Source organism: Cibotium barometz, chromosome 62 (assembly GCF_041138505.1).
Source record: "Cibotium barometz isolate CiBa-2024 chromosome 62, ASM4113850v1, whole genome shotgun sequence".
Taxonomy (NCBI): domain Eukaryota; kingdom Viridiplantae; phylum Streptophyta; class Polypodiopsida; order Cyatheales; family Cibotiaceae; genus Cibotium; species Cibotium barometz.
The window spans coordinates 2,527,943-2,549,529 of record NC_141107.1 but is presented as its reverse complement, the minus strand read 5'-3'; the positions used below and the strand labels follow the sequence as shown (position 1 = coordinate 2,549,529).

At 47.9% G+C, this 21,587-nt stretch overlaps 1 protein-coding gene across 1 annotated transcript in view; it reads left to right on the top strand.

Moving 5' to 3' along the window:
* LOC147604014 (putative aldehyde oxidase 2) overlaps nucleotides 1–19,795 on the top strand; it is a 74,343-nt gene extending 54,548 nt beyond the window's left edge. The window contains exons 9-10 of the mRNA XM_086795217.1: nucleotides 18,687–18,876; nucleotides 19,334–19,795. Coding sequence (XP_086651343.1) covers nucleotides 18,687–18,876; nucleotides 19,334–19,533 — 390 coding nt within the window. The 3' untranslated portion in view covers nucleotides 19,534–19,795. The remainder of the gene's footprint in view (nucleotides 1–18,686; nucleotides 18,877–19,333) is intronic.
* Nucleotides 19,796–21,587: the final 1,792 nt, after the last annotated feature.

Below are 21,587 nucleotides of genomic sequence, written 5' to 3'. Positions count from 1 at the left end.
AGAGAACAAAAAATTTGTTGTGCCATAAGTTCGGATAAGACCTTTTTGAAGCTCCTCAACTCCGTTCTGCTGCATATTATTGAATATGACTGCGGGTACCACATTCAAAGCGAGCAAAAGCTGAACAGCATTGGTGGTTGAGGGCAGGGGTGGAGGGGGTGGTACAACTGTAGAGGTTGGTTGTTTGCCTTTTTCTGCTTGCCATTGGGTACAACAATCCTTCTTTGCATGTCCCATGTGGTGGCAGAAAAAACAACGATTCTCTTTGAAGTACTGCTCCTTCTCATCTGACTTTAAGAATTCTCCGGTAAGGTCCTCCTTGATCTTTCCTTCAGGGTCTTCTTAGGTCCATCTCGTCGCTCCTTCCCAGTAGAAGAGCTATTCTGGGCCTTCTTCTTTTGGTCTTTGTTGTTGGGATCCCCCTTACCTGATTGTTGGTTAGACGCTTGCTTCTATTGGGTGGTATGCGTCTACTGTTGCTGAGGTTTGGGACATAGTTTTTTTCATACTCGTATGGAAAATAATGGGACATAGTTTTTTTCATACTCGTATGGAAAATAATCCATACTTCCATACCTGTATGCGTATGGTCACGTATTGAAAAACTTTTCATACTCCAGCCAAAAAAGAAAATGTTTTGCATCTTCTCTAGACATAGAGATTAGTTATCAATGTGTGAAAGTCATGACGGATGAAACATGGTCAATTTGTGAAAACTATGATAGACCATCTATCATGGCTTTCACATACTTTAAGTCTCTCATGGTTCACTTCTTTGAAAATGGCATGTCTACCCTTTAATTTAAGAATCAAGTATGAAATCCCACGTATGGAATTTCTCCAAGGTTTGAACCATACTTATTTCATTGTTCCAAACTCATACACGTATGTCGTATGGTTGTCGTATGAAATAACTATGCCTACAAGTGACAGGTTTTGGAATTTGCCCACTCCAGACTCCCTAGTCCCTACTTATGTAACATGTTACATGATACATCATTGATCATACATGTATGATGTAAACAAGTTACAGTAATATAAAGTCCGGAGTTTGGATTCTGGCTCTACATCATTTATGTTTTTTCTAATCCCAAAATCTTTGCAGTTTCAAGTTTCTTTGGTTTTTTGTGTCATATGTAGCATGTTTTTCCTTAAATTTAGGGTGCCGTATGGTATCCAACGTATGGAATTTCTTGGGAGTGAACCGTACTTTTTTCGTACTTCCATACTCGTATGCATTTGCGGTATGGTTGCCGTATGGAAAAACTATGGTTTGGGGGTGACTGGAGCGGTCTTGGGCTTGCCTCCATTGAGCATCATCTCATGGTTCTGCGCAAGAGTCAAAGTCCTATGATAAGCCTCGGGTTCAAAATTTTGAACGAGGAACCGAATGTTTGGATCCAATCCCCAAATGAACTGCCTCAACTTCTCCTCCTCGAACTTCCCCAATTGCTGAGCTGATGTGAGTAGGTGAGCACAGGGGAACCGTTCTATGGGTGAGTTTGTAGAACTCGTCTTCAAGATTCGTCATATACAATGGAGGGAGGAACCTGGTCTTTATAGATCGAACACAAAGGTGTCCCACTCATAGTCTGGTAACCCTATGTAAGAATTTGTGTGCAAACGGGACCAATGTTGCCACCAAGTGACTGCATCACCTGGGAGGTGTGGAGCCGCCAGATGGACTTTGTCTTGGGTATCTGTGATCTTGGAGAGTGGAAAGTCAGCAACAAACTGGTGAATAAACTCGGTGACAACTTGGTCACACTTGCCATCGTACTTGGTGAAGTTTGGTGAGGCACTGTAACACGCGGAAGCTCTGGGGGTCTTCTTTCAGCCCTAAACACCACTCAGAACATGCTGATGCAAAACGCAGACAGAAGGGAGAGTAGAGAGAGAGAGATAGCTGGAAATTCAATATATTCATATGGTACAAAAAGGTTCCCTACATCTACAGCCATAGGCTGCCTTCCATAAAAGGTGGAATACACCCAAAATCATCCTAGTCTAGACCCACATCCAAAGGGGGAGTGAATGAATACATCAATGAGCAAACATGCCTTTATATAGGCTCTTGGACACTTGAAGTGCTGGCCGACTGCTGGTTGGCCAGCCGACTGGTCATTTTTCTCCACAAACGCAGCCACGACCTATTCCCTTGTAGCCGACAGTCAATTGGTGCAGCCGACAGTTCCCTTGTGCATCCAACAGGTCAACCAAGTCCTCCAAGTCCAACACTAGCCAGATCTGCACTGGATGCTCCAAAAACCCTGGTTCTAGTCTCTTTTTTTGGCTGCCCCTTCAGAATTAGCTCTAGAAAATGTCCATGGCAATTCTTGCACATGAACCTATTCTTGGATGATTGTCATCATCCCATTCTATTCCCGAAGTCCCTCTGTCATCCATCCATCTCTGGCAACCCTTTGCTCTGAAAACCCGGCCCGGTCTCCAAAACCACTCTGACTCTAAATAAGATCTATGCATCTCTTCCATCCAGTCCCCAATCCGTTCTTGCCCTGACTCTGAACACTATCTTGGTCTTCATTCCTGATAAATGAGTCTGGCACTCTCACATCACCCCTTGGAGGATAATCCTCCCTTGGGACCGTTGCCCGAGAACCTATCTGGCTCGCAGGACTACCATCCCCTCTGGCTTTGTGGAACACCACCAACAAATCTCCTTGGAGCTCTTCGCGATCTTGTGTTCCTTGCCTTGGGCTTCGTATCCGTGCACTTTTCTGTACCTTGGACCTATAAACCATCATATGGGATTGAATCAGTGTTTAGCTTTGCTGAGCCTGATGCTCTAATACCAATGTAACACACGGAAGCTCTGGGGGTCTTCTTTCAGCCCTAAACACCACTTAGAACATGCTGATGCAAAACGCAGACAGAAGGGAGAGTAGAGAGAGAGAAAGTTGGAAATTCAATATATTCATATGGTACAAAAAGGTACCCTACATCTACAGCCATAGGTTGCCTTCCATAAAAGGTGGAATACACCCAAAATCATCCTAGTCTAGACCCACACCCAAAGGGGGAGTGAATGAATACATCAATGAGCAAACATGCCTTTATATAGGCTCTAGGACACTTGAAGTGCTGGCCGACTGCTGGTCGGCCAGCCGACTGGTCATTTTTCTCCACAAACGCAGCTACGACATGTTCCCTTGTAGCCGACAGTCAATTGGTGCAGCCGACAGTTCCCTTGTGCATCCGACGGGTCAACCAAGTCCTCCAAGTCCAACACTAGCCAGATCTGCACTGGATGCTCCAAAAACCCTGGTTCTAGTCTCTTTTTCTGGCTGCCCCTTCAGAATTAGCTCTAGAAAATGTCCATGGCAATTCTTGCACATGACATCCCCCTCTGCTAAACTTGATGACAGGATTCCAACCTGTTCTTGGATGACTGTCATCATCCCATTCTATTCCCGAAGTCCCTCTGTCATCCATCCATCTCTGGCAACCCTTTTCTCTGAAAACCTGGCCTGGTCTCTAAAACCACTCTGACTCTAAATAAGATCTATGCATCTGTTCCATCCAGTCCCCAATCCGTTCCTGCCCGGACTCTAAACACTGTCTTGGTCTTCATTCCTGAGAAATGAGTCTGGCACTCTCACATCACCCCTTGGAGGATAATCCTCCCTTGGGACCGTTGCTCGAGAACCTATCTGGCTCCCATCCCCTCTGGCTTTGTGGAACACCACCAACAAACCTCCTGGGAGCTCTTCCCGATCTTGTGTTCCTTGCCTTGAGCTTCATATCCATGCACTTTCGTGTACCTTGGACCTGTACACCATCATATAGGATTGAATCAATGTTTAGCTTTGTTGAGCCTGATGCTCTGATACAATGCAACACGCGGAAGCTCTGGGGGTCTTCTTTCAGCCCTAAACACCACTTAGAACATGCTGATGCAAAACGCAGAGAGAAGGGAGAGTAGAGAGAGAGAGATAGCTGGAAATTCAATATATTCATATGGTACAAAAAGGTACCCTACATCTACAGCCATAGGCTGCCTTCCATAAAAGGTGGAATACACCCAAAATCATCCTAGTCTAGACCCACACCCAAAGGGGGAGTGAATGAATATATCAATGAGCAAACATGCCTTTATATAGGCTCTTGGACACTTGAAGTGCTGGCCGACTGCTGGTCGGCCAGCCGACTGGTCATTTTTCTCCACAAACGCAGCTACGACCTGTTCCCTTGTAGCCGACAGTCAATTGGTGCAGCCGACAGTTCCCTTGTGCATCCGATAGGTCAAGCAAGTCCTCCAAGTCCAACACTAGCCAGATCTGCATTGGATGCTCCAAAAACCCTGGTTCTAGTCTCTTTTTCTGGCTGCCCCTTTAGAATTAGCTCTAGAAATGTCCATGGCAATTCTTGCACATGACAGGCACGGATAACTATTGTTGAGGCTACTGTTGGGACTGTGGAGGACTAAGAGAAGGGTGGAAAGAAGTTACCAGAGTCCGGAGTGCATGTTGGAATTGGTCCCTCAAGTCCTCTCGGGCCTGTTGCTCGTGGTTCACCTTCACTTCGAGGTTTGCCCGTAGTCGCTCCTCTTTGGCCTTGCGTTTGGCTTTCTCTGTTAGCTGTTCGGCTAGTCTTGCTTCACGGTCTCGCTCTTCTTTTTCAGTCATCCATCGACACCACTGTTCCATTGAAGAACTTTGTTCTTTGGGTGTCTCCAGTTGGGCCAAGGTTGCTTGTAATTTTGCCCCCTTTTTTTCCATATGGACTCTTTCGAGTTGAATCTAGAGTTGCCTTATCTGCTCCTTTAACTTCTGGTTGTCTTCGTCTTCTTTTTGCGGAAGCATTCTTTGAATGGTTCTTCTTCTTTAGTGATGTCTTCGAAGCTTGATGCCATAGTGGATGGGTGAGTGGTTTTTCCCGATTACCATCAACAGGATGCTCTCACCCTAGGTTGCCTGATTGAGTCACGTCCCAAGCTCTGATACCAATGTAGCATGCGCCAAGCTAGGACCGTGTGAAACAACGAGGCCTTCTTTAAACCTGAGTTTAGTGAGTCTTTAGTGATCCTTTAAAACAGCATACACGATTCCGAAAGATGTGGTCCCAAATTACCCACTGAAGGGCCCCCCTACAAGCAGGAGAGTTTGTTTTATTTCTTCTTCTGGAGAACTGAATACAAGCTGAAACTGTGTCCACAAGACAGAGCTGATCGCTAAACGCAAGGACAAAGCGACCAAACGCTAGGCAGAACTATGCATAAGCTGTAGGTGACTATGAAGCTATCTTCAAAGAGGTTACACTGGCCCAAGACGGAGGGTTGGTGTGTTGAGATCTCTTGAAGAGGTTGAGCTTTGTTTGCCTTGGGCTGAAAGCACAAGAGTGGCTGTAAGTATGCAAAGGCTGGAGCCTAAGCACACATGCTTGACTGAATTTGCTTGATAACTTTGGATTTATCTGACGATTTTTTGGGACTGATGATGGCTTGCCTTTTTATATGGGTTCAGGGGCTGGTCGGCTGCCAGAGGGTGTTGTCAGCCTGTTGTTAATTGCCACGAGCAGAATTAATAGCATTTAATGCTACCCTTCGCTGCGTGACTGGTTGGGCTGCTGGCTGACCGCAGCAATACCTGGCCAACAGAAGTCTGCCACCCACTGGTCGACTGCTGTCCATGCCATCTAGGTCCTGGCCGACTACATGCCTAAGCCCATAAGGGCTGCCGGCTGATGGCTAGGGGTATTCCCTACCCCTTACAAGGTTCTTGGGGCTGGCCCGTACTATGAGGTGTACTAATATGCCTATGATGCATACTATTGCTAAGGTTGACATCTGCATGCACCTATATGATGAACACTTGCTGAATTCTCCAAATTGGGTTAAGAGGACTGACCTAACACTGACCTCTAGGGCTGGATGACTGACCTACGTAGCTCATGCCTGACATGTTCTGGATTGGGGTCACAGCATACGACAAAATATCCTAAAAGGTACTACTTCTGTACATGATTCTTGCACTATTGATGAGCCAGTTTGTCACCGTGTACCAAAGTGCATGGGTGCATGTGACAAGGGGCCAGTTATTACCATTCCAAGTCGTACACTTGCCATACATATATGTCCACGTGGCATCCAAGTGCGGGATGCACGTGACATCCTCTTTTGCTTAACTTGACGGAAGCTCCATAGCCTCCAAAGAGTCCTACAATAATGCCGGATAATCTATTCTTGTCAAGCCATACCGCTTCATGTGTCTCTCGGTCCCGGAACTTCGTGGACAACGGAGAGAGACGACGTCTTGGTCAAGAAAGACTGGAACAGTCTTTCAAATGTTCTCATATGTAGTCGTGCCAATAGCTAAAGAATACAAGTCATTCAAAACAACTTGAACTAAGGAAAAAACTGGTTCCACTTACCTTGTTGATCGTGGACATAACACTTGAGTATGTCGAACACCAATGGATTATAAATCTGTCTTGCCATCCGTTTGTGGATGAAATGCACTAGAGAAATTCAACTTAGTACCAAAGTTATCAAATAATGCTCTCCATAAATGACTGGTAGATTTGGCATCACGATCTGACACAATGGTCCTAGGTATGCCACCTATGGGGTCCTGTACCAACGAGATCCATCCGTGTGGATTGGATAAGGGGCACGTTTCTTCCCAGCTCAAAGGCGTCAACTTCTGGGTTGGCTTTGCCTGGAAGGTATTCAATCATTCCACTAAATTCTTGGAAAATTTGACTCCAACGGTGTTGTCGATCACTCCAATTCGTGTTTGGCATCATTTGAAGCCAATGCAAAGCCTGGTGATCTATGCGAACCTCAAAGTCGCGTCCATAGAGGAAATGCTTCCAATGCTTTAGGGCCTATATCATCGTGAGGAGCTTCCAATCATAGTGTTACATGCACGGAAGCTCTGTGTCTTCTTTCAGCCCTAAACACCTTTCATTGGAACGCATAGACGCAGCCATGTAGAAGCAATGGAGAGAAGAGCGAGAAAAATGCAAAGTTCTCACCTAAATCTACAGTATATTAATACATCTGTCCTAGTCTATGGTCTTCTTTTCGACTTGTGATTTTTGCAATTGTAAAGCCAAGTGAGTGACTATTGGCAAACTGGAGGACTAGTTGCACGTTTTGGCGCAATCCTCGATACTCACCTCGAGCCGCTCAAGTAGTAGAAACTGAGAAATTGGTCCCATTGGTAGGCAGCAACCCCAAAGTTGGAATTTGCCTAGGCTCAATGTGTCCACCAAGAGATGGCTTCTACTTCTATGTAGCAGCTAGCTAACACAACCTTTTCTATATCTGACTTCCTACTAGCAACAAAATAAGCCTCAAACTAATGAATCTAGTTGTGGGGTTAAGTTTACTGTTATACGTACTGAAATTCACACTTTCGTGAAGGTGAATCGAAGAAGTGGCCGGCGCCTTCCTTGCGTTGAGAGCTACAAGGAATCACTCGTGCTCCACGTGTCGTTGTTGATCCTCCTGTGTGGTAGCGCGAGGTGTCACTTGTGTTCAAAGCTCTAATTCGCGTAAGTGTAAATCATGTAAAGCATGGGATTGTTGTGTTAACTCCACAATGGAGGTAGCTGAAGGAGATATCTAGGAAGGGGTCTGGGAAGGGATCTCGGTGATGACTGGCGGAAGAGAGGATATCATGAAGAGGTATCCGTTTCTCCGAGGCCTGTATAGAAGCCTTGCACTTCAGCATCTGTTCGCCTTGGTGCGCGATGATGCGCATAAATTCCTGGAACATGGCGTTTATATCACGCAACTTGGCTTCTCGATGGAGTTGTAGTAGAAGAAATGGTTTCTTTAGGGGTGTGGTGTTCTCTGAGCTCTCTCATCGTTAGATTTTGCCATAATGGGAGTGATCATGTTTTTCCTTGACTGCAATAGAACTATCCACTGTGTGTGTGGGAGACGTTTTCGGTCACTTCCGGAGGCTATAAACGAACTGTCCTTCGAGAGAGAAGAGTCACACCGGAATGAGAGTGCTACCGGCATCTAAAAACAAACCACACAGTCATTTCCTCCCACCCCCTCTTTACCAAAAGACAGAGCTCTGATACAACTGTAACATGCAAAAGCTTACATACAGGATTATACTTTGATAAGGAATATTTTGTAACCGCTTCCTACGGAGACCTACAAATCGAAAGATAAAATACACATTATTAGATCACTTAACCAATACAAACAATGAAACAATAGTTGCAACATTAAAACTGGAAATGATAAAGAACACTTGACACTATCATTGGGGCCGGAAAGGGCTCGTCCCCTCCTCCCCCCTCCCTCAATACAGTTTGTATTTCTTGGAGTATTTATATGTACAAGTGTTCAAGGATCCCAAGGCCAGATTTCTCATAACATGGAGTGAATACAATTGAAACAATATGATTTCTGTCAATGAAGAAACGGTTGTCGGAGTAGACCAAATCATAGGCAGTCTCCCACCTTCATTGGGTGAACACCCGCCCCTTACTGGTCTTTCGGGACCGTGCACCAACAGGCACGCCCGTACTAACACCTGGCAGGGTGAAGCACCGCGGAGAGAGTGATACCTAGTGCTCCCAAAGTAAGCTTTGATTCTAGTTTCCCTGAAATCCCATTGACCTTCACTGGCTCCTTTGAATGTGATGGCGCGGTCAGGGTACTCAAGGGGAAAGATCACCATCCCAGTGGCCTTCCATGGCGAGGAAAACTGGTGGTGATGATTGCCTACACAAGACTTGGAGAAACAACATTTAAATTTAATCTTATCTTAATTTGAATTACAGAAACAAGTACTTGATTGAGATTCAAATTAGGATCTAAGGGAGAGGAGACTGTCTCCCTTTAATGCGGTCCTGGTTGGTGCAGACAGCAACAGGAGGACAATCGGAAGACGAGGCGGGGGGGCTGTAGCAGCAACCAGTCCTGATGACGGGTACAAGTGCAGCAGCCGACAGACTTGATGGTGGGTACAAGTGCAGCAACAACAGCCGACAAACTTGATGGCGAGTACAGGAGCAGCAACAGTTGGCAGGTGCTGATGGCGGGTATAGGAGCAACAGCCGGTAGACCTGATGGCGGGTACAAGTGCAGGAGTCGGCAGACCTTGATGGCGAGTACAGGAGCAGCAGCAGCCGGCAGGTGCTGATGGCAGGTACAGGAGCAGCAGTCGGTAGGTGTGAGGGCGGGTACAGGAGCAGCAGTCAGTAGGTGTGAGGGTGGGTACAAGAGCAGTAGTAGTCGACAGGTTTGATGGCGGGTATAGGAGCAGCAGCAACCGACAGGTTTGATGACAGGTACAAGAGTAGCAGCCGCCAGGTTTGATAGCGGGTACCCTCTTTTCATCAACCACTCCCATACAACCATCCACGTGCTGGATGGAATTTTTCCCCATGCAATCCTTAGTCTAAATATTATTAGGCCTTAAGTAATGGTTAATCCTTCGGCACCCACATTGAAAAGTGTCCGATCATAATTTTAAATATGTGTGAATACCCAACCTTATAAATATTAAGGTTTATACTACTTTATAGATTTTAAATTTGAAAAAGGCAAAAAGGCAACACTTACCACCTGTTCACATGCCACAGCAACTCGTCAGCAAACAGCACACCCACGGTACACTGGGGGCGTCCCCGTCCAATGTACAGGCACCTCATGGCGGGAGCAGCAGCCGGCAAGTGTGAGGGTGGATACAGGAGCAACAACAGCCGGCAGGTTTGATGGCGGGTACAAGAGCAGCAACAACCAGCAGGTTTGACGGCGGGTATAGGAGCAACAACCGCCAGGTTTGATGGCGGGTACTCTCTTTTCATCAAATGAAACTTGTACAAGAATTTTTTTCGGGCACAAAACTGGCGCGACAGAAATGTGAAGTCCTGATCTTCTTATGGAGTGACAGTCCCATTGGCAAAACAGAAATCTTGGCACGGGCCTTTCTATGGAGTGACAATCCCATAGACAAAGCTCGGCACAAATATCAATCCTACCATGGAGTGACAATCCCATGGGTAAGACGCAATACTAGTCACACACGGGTGGCACAAAACTGGTTCCAGTCCATGTGACACAAGATGACTGACACTTTCACATGGGACACTGGCCTGGCCACATGTGAACATGGTACAAATCTAGCCGCTCTATGGAGTGACAATCCCATAGAAGTGGCTCCCGAAATGGAGATGGACCAAATGGTGACATATTCAGCACCTTGGTTCTTGACGATTGCACACTGTAGCAGAGAGAAAGTTCTTGAACTGCGTCGCTGCTAGCGTCCTCCCCCCCTTGCGCTTGCTCCCTCTTCCCCCTGTTTTGCCCCTGTGCCTGCCCCTTGTCCTGCCTAACTGCAGCAACCCCCCCTCCCCTTCCTACGCCGGCCCTCCCTCCATTCGCCACATGTGACCCCCCCCCCCCCTTCCCTTCCTTTCTGCGCCCCCTTTTTTCCTTTCTCCGCCCGCCCCCCCTCCCTTAACCGCTTGTGACCCCCCCCCCCTCCTTTTGCCGCATGTGATCCCCCCCTCCCCCTTTTCCAGTGGCCTGTTTCTGGCTTTTTTCTTTTTCCAGCCTCGCCTCCCCCTCCCCTTCGCTCTCTAGTGCTTCCGCTTCCCCTTCTTCGTCTCATCCTTGTTCCTCTGGCAGCGCTCTCTGGTTGTGGGCAGTTCTTTGGCAAGTTTCAGCCTCATCTGGTCTTTGCCCCCAAGAGGACTCCATGTCAACCGCTCCGTCTCCCCCGACTGAGGCCACCATTACATGCCTTCGGTTTTCTGAAGCAGACCTGCAACTTCTCACTACGACTGTCGCATCCCTAGAGGCCTCCACTCTAGTATGCAAGATTGTTGGTAGCCGGCCTGTGCGTGGCCAACTCAAAGATCTTCTTCAGGCTAGCCTTCTATGTGCGCCTGCAAAGATCGCAAATATTCATCCTTTGGGACACGGCTACTACCAGGTTGAGTTCGACTCACCAGCGGCGTCTGATCTTGTCATGTAATCGAGCCCCGTTGCACTGCGTACAGCCCAGGCCTTCTTTGCACGGTGGTAGCACGGCTTTGACCCGACATCTGACCCATTAGCTGGGAGTTTCAGGCTTTCCCATGACAGTCTGCTTTCCAGGCCTCAGGAAGGAATACCTTCCTCTTCTCTCGGTGATTGGTGGCCATCGGGAGAGTGATGGAATCCCCCCCACCGTTGCCTCAGCCCTCACACGAGCAGCCGGGATTCCATCTCTCCGCATCTGTGTTGCCTCGCCGGATTTTGTGCCTCACATGATATCTATTCCCAGTCTTCGGGGCGACCCCATTATGCAGCGAGTGGAGTATTCCGGCCTTCTAGGCCAATGCTTCATTTGCAGACAGATGGGTCATCTGGCCAGAGCTTGCCCTTGACGTCAGACTGGGAGACTGCCCCCGGTGATTTCCCCTCTTACTTCCTGTTCAGATCCTCAACAGGGGGCCGAGGGAGGAGCAGGTTCCCAAGCCGCAGAGCACCAGGTTCCGACTATGGATGACCCATCAGTCGGAGAGTGGCGGACGGTTGGCCCCCGCCCCGGTTGCCGGCTGAGCACCAGAACTGAGCGTCAACTGAGCGTCGCCGCCGCCGTGTGCACCAGACTGGCAGCATGTAGGAGGATTCGGTTCTGTCAGAGAACCATTTGAAGCACTTATCACAGCACGTGCCCGCAGATAGTAGGTCCCCCTCCAGTCACGGAGAGGGTCCCTCCACCCCCTCCCCCTTCCCGATGTGGCGGCCGATTCCTTGTCGCGACTTCTCCTCTGGCCTTGAGTGCCCAGTGGGGTAGGTTGACCCCACCCCCTCTTCATCGAGCCTTCCCTAGCAGCCTTCCTCTCTGATGGATACCTCTCAGCAATGTCCCTCTCCAGCCTCTCCACCTTCCCGCTGCCCTTCGCCTACTCTCCGGCCTCCTCCCCTACCCTCACCTCCGACTCTACCCGCAGTTGCTCCATTTGCCCCTTCCTCTTCCTTCATGCTTGCCATCCCCCCCCCCCGGCCAAGGCTCTCCAGGGCATTCTTGTCGGCCCCCTGCAACCCTTGATTCGGAGAGGAGACATCCGACGAATTCCATTCGTCACTTGATTCATCGTTTCTCAGAGCCAGTGGAGATGACCATTGCGGCCTCACCAGTGAGGGCTCTCCCACCTGAGTCTCCATGTGGGGTCCCCAAGATCTTGGGGCAACCTATGGATTATAGTTTCTTCCGATGTCCTCCAACGTAAGGGACAGACAGGTTCGAGGAGACCGTAGCTCCTATTCGGATATGTGTGGTTTTCCACCACTCTAGACCATCTACGCTAGAGAATGGCACGATGATCTTTCCCCTTGGGCACAGCCCCCGAGATAGAGTGGGATCCAGAGTCGGTGCCCGCTACCATTTAGGATCAGGCAGTTGAGCTATTGCATCATCTGCAGGATCTCCACATCACCGACGTTCTTACTCATCTATGGCCTCTGGCCCAGATGGAGCTTGGTGGATCAGCCCACAGAGACCAGGGAGGGGAGATGGTGACTTCCAGCCTGGAGGTGCTACTTTTTGTGTTCATGCATACCTCTCTCGCAGTACCTCTCCCCCCTTCTTACAGATATCTCCATTGTGATCGATGGAGCTCAGAGTATGCATACTCTCACGCTCGGGCAGAGTGGCAATACATGGAGGGCAGGATCCACCTCCACTTGGCGCGACTTTGCACCACGGCAGATTGTGACTATTCCCTGTCTAAGCCCGCGCCCAAGACTCTTTGAGTGGAGGGTAGTTCCGGTAGTTCTGCCTCACACAGAGATTGATATGAGGATTGTCTCATGGAACATTCAGGGCTTAGGGAGGCCTCAATGCTTTCAGGGACAAGGCGTCCTTAGAGGAGAGCTGCAACAAGCTATGGTGGGGGGACCTTTTGACATTCTTTTCCTCCAAGACCACCATCTTACTAAGGGGCGTACCTGCCGCTACAGGAAGATTCTACCATGCAATTTGTTCTCCATCCTTCGGCCCTTCAAGGACGCAAGGAGGAGTGTGTCTCTCTGTCAGTAAGCAGCTTTTGCCGTCTGTGAGACAAGATTGGGAGTAGTTCCAAGACGTGCTCATTGGGTTACCATTCCGATCGGAGAGAATAGCATTGGCTTCCTCAACATTTATGCCCGGAATGCGGCCGCAAGTAGAGCTATCTTTTGGAGCATTGTCCGACAGGCCCTACCCCAGGTTGGTTTTTGGTGCATGGGCGATGACTTCAACATGATAGAGGTAGTAGAGGACAGACTTGGAGGTGGCACGACCACAATCTCAAGAGCGGAGTACTCTGCTTGGGAGGAGATTCTTAGGGGACAGGACCCTTGGCATCTTCCTCCAGAGTTTAGGCGTAGCCTTGGGAGTCTTAGCTTCTCTCGATCGGATAGGCAGAGCACTGGCCCCAACCTCTCTCAGCTGGATAGGTTTTATGTCGACGAGTGGGCATGCAGCCGCAGAGGCATGGTTGGTATTTTGGCAAGCACTACATTTTCAGATCATGCCCTAGTTATTCTGTCCCTAGAGGACACATTGAGGCATGACAGACATGCGAGCTCTAGGATTCTAGACAGCCTCATTTAGGACCCCAAGATCTGTAGGCCGGATCGAGTAGATATGGGCGGGGCTGGACTTTTCCTCGGGCTCTACAACGTGCACTTTGGATGATGGCATTGGGGCAATCAATATTTTGAATTTTCTTACAGGAGGCAGTCCGGAGTAGAATGGAGGGATTTCGGGAGCAGGAGAGGAGTCTAGCCTCTTTACAGCGTCTTCAAGAGAGTTCCCCAGACGTCCGTGGATTGAGAGTTAGATCACTATCGTCCACACGGAGATTCGGTCCATTGAGGAGAGGAGGGTGGAGTATAGATACCATGCCAAGGCTTCATTCTAGACTCAGGGTGGTGACACAGTTACTGGAGACTTCTTTGAGATAGTTGGCCCACATAGGAGGAGAGACGGTATTCGCAAGTTGTGTAGCCAAGATGGAGCTATTGTTTCTGATCCCCCGCATGTGAGAGCCATCGCCATGGATTTCTTCCGATCTCTTCTCATTGGTGCCCGATTATCCCCCCAGGTGATGGATGCGCACAAGAGAGTCTGGAGGCACACGAGAGAGGTGGTTCCCCCCTCCCTTTGGTCCTTCTTATTGACCCCTTTCACTCCAAAGGAGCTGGCGGAGGCGGTGAAGGCATTACCCAGGGGCAAATGCCCGGGGGTGGGCGTCCTGTGTCTTTCTTTCTTCGCCATTGGGACCTTATGGAAGGTGGCCTTCGCGCTGCCTTTAATGAGATTATGCTCACAGGTGCCATGCCAGAGAGGCTCACAGAGGGCTTGATAGATTTGATTCCCAAGGAGACTGGTGATAGACTGGAGATCCAGTAGTGGAGACCCATCACCCTTCTAGGGGCGGCCTATAAGATTTTGGCCAAGGCCATCAGCAGGCGACTTCAGCCCTCTCTCCCAGACTTGATCCACGACACTGAGACTGGTTTTGTTTAGGATTGGAGCATTTTGGACATCATCTTTACCTTTTGGGAGGCGACAACTTCGGCTAGGATATGATAGCAAGACCTCATTGTGCTACTCCTAGACTTTGAGAAAGCTTATGATGTGGTGGTGGCGAACCAAGTATTGCTTGCCACCATGTGGTACATCACCTTGTGCAAGGCCTTTTCTCAGGCTTGTATTGGCCATGTATAGCGTTTGATCCGGAACTTCTTGTGGGTTGGAAGTGATGGGAGGCCAACCAAGGCCAAGGTGGCATGGAGAGTGATCATTCAGCCATATAGTAGGGGGGGGGGGGGGCTTGGCCTCATCGATCCAGCTATACAGAGCCGTGCCTTGCTGGGCAAGTTGATTGTCAGAGGACTCCTACCCGGTGGTGAAGTCTTGGAAGGATTTCCTCTTGGCCCTGATTTCAGCCCGCACTCCGAGCCTTGGAGGCTCGTGGCCGCAGAGTACTAAATGGATCTTCACAGAGGTGCGAGCCCGTGGTTTTAGTCCTGCCTTTGAGGACAGATTTGCAGTCAGCCTACTTCGTGCTTGGGATCATCTCAAGCTAGCCTTCAAACAGATTGTTCTAGTGGCCTTAGAGGAGTAGCTTCGGCAACCTTTGATCTAGAACCCCCTGATCCATGGGAAACAACCGCACATATCCTGGGGCGCCTTGAGCATGGGACCAACAGGGTCTCTCGGAGATTGGATTGCACATAGGCAGTTACCTCAGGCGGAGCAGGAGAGAGGCCTGACAGGGATCCGGGGTAGAGACGGGCTCAGCATTGACATTGACTCAACTATTCCTCAGAAGTGACCGACTCCTATTCCAGACCCCCCCCCCCCCCCCCCCCCCCCCCCCCCCCCCCCGATGTGGCTAGGCGTGTTCACCAGACACGATATCCTCGTGGCGGTCCATGGAGCAGATGAGGACAGTGGTCAGCTCACTTTTTCTATTGGATTACATGGCAGATTAGAGAAATCAGAGCACCCCTTGGAGGATTTCAAAGGCTGCACCTTGCAGAGGGTGAGGGTGATTGGTTTTCGGGCATGGGCATGGCACATAGATCCAGCACCGGCTAAGGTGGCTAGGGAGACTTTGGCGGTTATGGATTTGGGAGTGCCGACCTCTCACGCGGTTGCAGTGGGACCCTGGAGAGTGGACTTGGCATGATCCCACAGATCGGGTGGAGACTCTGGAGGCCCCTTTCTTTGCATATACAGCACGGCTCAGCCGCAGGATTCAGATGTCGGAGATAGATGGCACACCGGCAGCAGCAACACACTGGCAGCCTCAGGACCTATTACAGTGCTTCCTTTTAGATTTCTGGAAGAGGCTTTGGGACAACTTTCGGCTAAGGAAGATCACTCTTTTCCTTTGGCTGACGGCACACACGAGTCTGGCGGTTGGTACTTGGCTGGCAGTTGGAGGTCGGTTAGCAACTTGCCTGAGGTGCGGCCACCCCCAGGAGTCTCATCGTCATTGCCTTTGGGATTGCCTGAAGGCTCAGCAGATTTGGCAGTGGATTCTCCGCATCTTCGCTATGGACACGGCATTGACCCGGATCATCACTTGGGGTATTGTCGCTTGGGCCACCAAGGCTAGAGTGGTCAGGACTTACGAGGAGGATGGGGGAGGACTAGCCCTTCAGGTCTCCCACCATCGTATTGCAGAAGTACCAGTCACAGCCCCACTAGCAGGTGTCTGGCGACCAGGCGCATTCTAGCAATGGGACCAGAGAGATTTACAGTAGCATAGGAGCCTGGTAAATAATGAGATACTTTGACCCTTGCCAAGCCTATGCTTATATAGGTCCAAAAGATGCTGGTCGGTTTGCATAAAAGCCTGTCGGCCTGCTGAATTAAGCCCCACAACTTGTTTTACCGCCATAAAGGTGGCGCCTTTTCACACCCGGCCCAATAGGGCTGCTGCCTGCCTACTGGTTGCTGGCCAACTAGTGTTGAATGCCCAGATGATGGCTGACTGAGGTCTAGCTGCTCTGAAGCTGGCCGACTATCCCCTAAGCCCTTCCTTAGGCTGGGCCGACTATGGCCCATGGCCCTTAATGGGCCCAAACCTTGGCCCATGGGCTGCCCAAAGGTATCCCAAGTGTAGTGCACACAAAGACAGTCTATGGACCTGCACTTCCTACTTCCTAAATGCAACTTCAGTGCCCTTGCATTTGACTAGAAGCCTATCAATGCTTGGAACACGGTACACCACCATCGTTCCAGAGGGTCACCACTCACAGTATGGACTGGCACTGTTGCATGTGTGGAACATGCACACCTAACCGTGACCATGTTTGGGACTTATACACTTGGCCCTGGATGCTTGGTCCCTAGCCGACTCGTCTTGGACTAGGGCTCACAAGGGGCCAGTTACCACTCCAGGTGTTGCACTTGCCGTACAGATATGTCCGCGTGGCATCCAAGTGCAGGTTGCACGTGACAAGGTCTCTAGAAAATGACTAAAACTGGCCTCTTAAATAGGAAAAATTCACAAAATTGCTCAAAACTGTCACAAATGGAGACAGCCGGCACGGAGAGAGGAGAGGAGGGTGGAGTTCAGGTACCACGCCTTTTGCATCCTTCTGGACCCAGGCAGGCGATAGGGTCATGCGGGCAAATGAACCAACAGCCATATTAGGGCTACAATATCTTACAATCCAAGCAAAATTTGGAAGGGCTTGTGAGAGGTCTTGTTGTAGATCTTAGAAAGATCTACAGCTTGCTTTTTATGGTTTTGTGGAATTCCTTCTCTTAGAGGTTACACAGTCCCACAGGTGGGCTGTCAACAAGGTTGGAGGACTGGCGATAAATTTTTCTCCTAATTTTGCTAATCCATAAATTAAGGTTTCTAAGCCATTATAATCAAGTTTGATCATGGAGGCCCTTGCATTGTGCTAAAACAGGTTATCAAACTCTTGAGTAGAGGTATTAAACTAATTAAGCCATATCTAAGGCCTAATCAAGCTTAATCACCCATTAATCAAAGAGATTAATTTCAACAAAATTAAAACAAAAAGACAAGGAAAATGGGTCTACCCCTTTGATTTGCAGTTGGGAATACTTGAAATGAGTGCCTGCTTGGAAATTTCTGGGGAATCTCCCTCTTCTTCAAGGAGTTGCTGCTTGCTTCTTCTCTCCCAGAGTGATTGCGATGGCATAATGATGGTGATTAATGTCTTCTAAATGCTTGGTTTAAGACACTTAATATAGGCATGAGGAGGTATGGGGCTAAAGATGGCAAGGAATGGAGATGGACTAAAGAGGAGTGGAAATAAAAGAAAAAGGAGCAACGAGGCCTTCCACCCCTGCAAGCTTCTATTATTGATTATTATATATATTTCTCCCTTATAACCTTATAATCCTTGTAATTTCGCTTTTCTTAGAAGAATGCCTTGTAGACATGGTGGTTAGTTCAATATTTCCCAAGTTTTTAATGCCAATCTACCAGGTTTAATTCCTCTCAACTACACCTTCATCTTTATTTTTATTACTTAATCATTTTTTTAAACTTTTGCAACGGTCAAACCTCATTTATTTGGACTGAGCTCGTGGAAACGAGTGGTTGCATGACCCCTTTTGGAGTTCGAATCCCCAATGTTTGCTTGCTCGGCCAAGTCACTCATTAGCTATGGAAAGTTGTCAAATCTTCGTTTATGAGCATGGTGATCCTATCGCGTTTATATGATTCATGGTCAACTTATTTGAAAGCTTGGTGAAAGAAGACTAGGAAAGTATAAGATGAGGGCTGTCCTGGACTGATTTTTTTGCATAGCGACTGTGAAACCAATCCTCTCTAGGTGACATGTGTCAGTATCTTGGAGAGTTATTTCATATGCACAAGGGGGGGGGGTGTGGTTCATGTGGGAAGGTATATGGGCTAATGCGGCTTTGAGGTATCCATGTGCATGTTTTGGGCGCCTCAGGCTCCAGGGCGACTGGGGGTGAGGTCATTGATTGGTGCACGGACCCTTTCATCTCCAAACAGAAATCAGGCATTTCTTTCACCAAGGTCAATTTCTTCTTTTTTGGTCTTATCAGCCACCTTTGTATGTGCACCTTCTCTCCGATGGCATTTGCCCCTATGCAATTTGAGTTTTACTGTTGAAAGACAATGTAGATTACTTTATATTTTCTTCAATACTTTATATTTTCTTCAAGGTTTTTCTGTTGGACCATATTGTGCAGATTGAAGGGGCATTTGTGCAAGGAATTGGCTTTTTCTTGACAGAGGAGCATGAGGTAGATAGTCATGGAACACTAGTTTCAGATGGCACTTGGAATTACAAGCCTCCTACTCTAGATAACATACCACGACAATTTTTTGTGGAGATGACTAATGGTGTGGGTCGTCAAAATCGCATTCTCTCATCCAAAGGTTTTCCTCAGACCCTCACAAATCTCTCTCTCTCTCTCTTTTGATAAAATGACCACCAGCTACATGTATGGGGTGCACACAGACATGCATGGATTATACCCTCATTCATGTGTATGCATGCTCATGAATGCATACATGCATGACGTTCATAAGCAAGCACACTAATAATAACAATGGTACACCTGCACCACATGATTTGGGGTGACTAAGGAAACACATTAGCAGCTGGATTGTAAGCCCGAATAGGACCAAGCTCTTCAGGTCACTGAGTAAGGACACTGTACACAGACATGACTTCTTACTTTTTGAGTAACTAAGGAAACATATTAGTACAGCAAACAGTGCTTGTTTCAAGCACGAACACTTGCTTTGTATACTGCACGAGAAATGCTTTACTGGTGTTGTCTGTCGCTTACCTTTTTTTCTTCTGGGCTTGATCGGCCTTGTATGTTATCAGCATCTGGAGAACCACCTGTGCTGCTCGCTGGATCAGTTCACTCTGCTGTGAGGCACGCCATAGAAGCCGCAAGGAAAGATCATGGGTACAGTGGAAGGTATTTCAGGCTGGATACACCAGCGACCATGGAACGAGTGAAGAGTCTTTGCGGGTTCGATGTTGTGGAAGAGTATTTGAAAAATCAGGCAAGCACTATGTAGCCAGCACACACACACACATGTCTAGGGTTACCTTAATGTACCTGATACAATTTCATCTGCACGTGAAGACTAGTGAAGACTAGGATTGGAAAGGGTACCTGCTGATGCAATGCCATCTGCAGATAAAGACTAGGTTTGGCGTGGGAACACAATCTATACGAATGTATATTGTACATATTGTACAATATAGGTTTGGCGTGGGAACACAATCTATACGAATGTATATTGTACATATTGTTATATATAAATTTAAATAACAAAAGAGCCTCACCTTTTTGCTTCGTTATTATTTTTACCCAAAAAAAACCTTTCCGTAGTCTATTGTTCATATGAACAGATATCCACCCACGTAGTGTAGACACTACACATGTCCATGTCCATGTCCAAGAAGTCTTTTTACACACACGTTTGGCAAGGATCTATACATGCTCATATTGTTCATATGAACAATTAAATGTTCCTTTAAAATACAACCCCCTTAAAAATTAAAGCAGGACACATGGTCATTTTTTAAAAAGAAATGGTGTTGTTGGTCCTTTGTTGTTGCCTGCTAGTTCCATCTACTCCACCATGTTGCATAGGAGCAAGAGATTGCGAACACAAAATTGATTGCTAGTTCCATCTACTCCACCATGTTGCATGGGAACAAGAGATTGCGAACACAAAATTGATTGTATATTACTTTTGATTAATTAACACATTTGATATTGGCATTGGAGTTCATAGGGTGTTAGATTACTGTAACACCACTACGGGTGTTACCACAGGAGGGGATGGCCTCTGCTCACCACCCAGCCACATAGAGAAAGAATGAGGATTGCCCCTCATCCCCCAGGCTATATAGTGTGTGGCCTGTCGTCCACACTAGCCGGGCCGCCCATGACTCCGCATGGGCGTCCTCTCCCACTAAACCCCGGATGGCCACGTCCTTGGCCATCCGGTCTGCCGTCCGTCATAGGCGTTGCAACTTACGTGACATTACCCCCCCTTCAGAAGAGTTTTCGTCCTCGAAAACAAACTGGGGAAACCTCTTGGAAATTGCACTACGGCGTTCCCAAGTAGCTGCCTCCTCATCCCTGTCTGTCCATTTAACAAGTACCTCCTGGTACACTTTATGTCGGGTTTGTCTGTCTCGATACTCTAGAATCTTTTCACGTTCATGTGGTATCTTTGGTGGCTCTATCAAGTCTACCAAAATCTCTGGAGAAACTGCGTTCTCTAACCCGTGAACTGATTTCTTCAGTTTACTGACATGGAAAACAGGATAGACATGAGAACTCTCCGGTAACTCGAGTTTATATGCTACATCCCCAATCTTCTTAAGGATTTTAAAAGGATCACAATATCTCGGAGAAAGTTTATCACATTTTCCCGTTTTCAAGGTTTCTGACTGCGCGCAGGAACCGTAAGGAATACAAAGTCACCTTCTGCAAAGGTCACCTTTCTACGTCCTTTATCCGCATAAGTTTTAGTGCGATCCTGAGCGTTACGAATGCTCTCACGTGCAGCTCTGAGCATATCATTCATATCTTCAAGGAAATCCTTGACAGATCGAATCTTCTCCTTTTCTAGGCCTACAGCCACCCATCGGAGATCTCGACTGGAATCCATACATTAACATGAATGGTGTAAATCCAGTCGCTGAGTGTTTGGAGCTGTTATAGGTAAACTCCAATAAGGGCAAGTACTCTTCCCAATTAGATTGCTTCTTTTACTAACATAAGAACACAACATATCCTTTAGAATTTGGTTAACTCTTTCAGTTTGACCATCAGACTCCGGATGATCTGCCGTACTCATACTCAGAGTAGTATCCAACTTTTTGAAGACTTCCCTCCAAAAATGACTGTTGAACTTTCTATCTCTATCCGACACTATATCTGCGGGCAAGCCATATAGCCTGTAGAGATATTCAATAAAGAGTTTTGCCAACTCTGGCATTTTAACAGTTTTCTTCGTGGCGATAAACTTTGCCATTTTAGTTAACCTGTCCACTACCACCCACACCGAGTCATTCCCTCGACTCGTCTTGGGTAAACCGGTAATGAAATCCA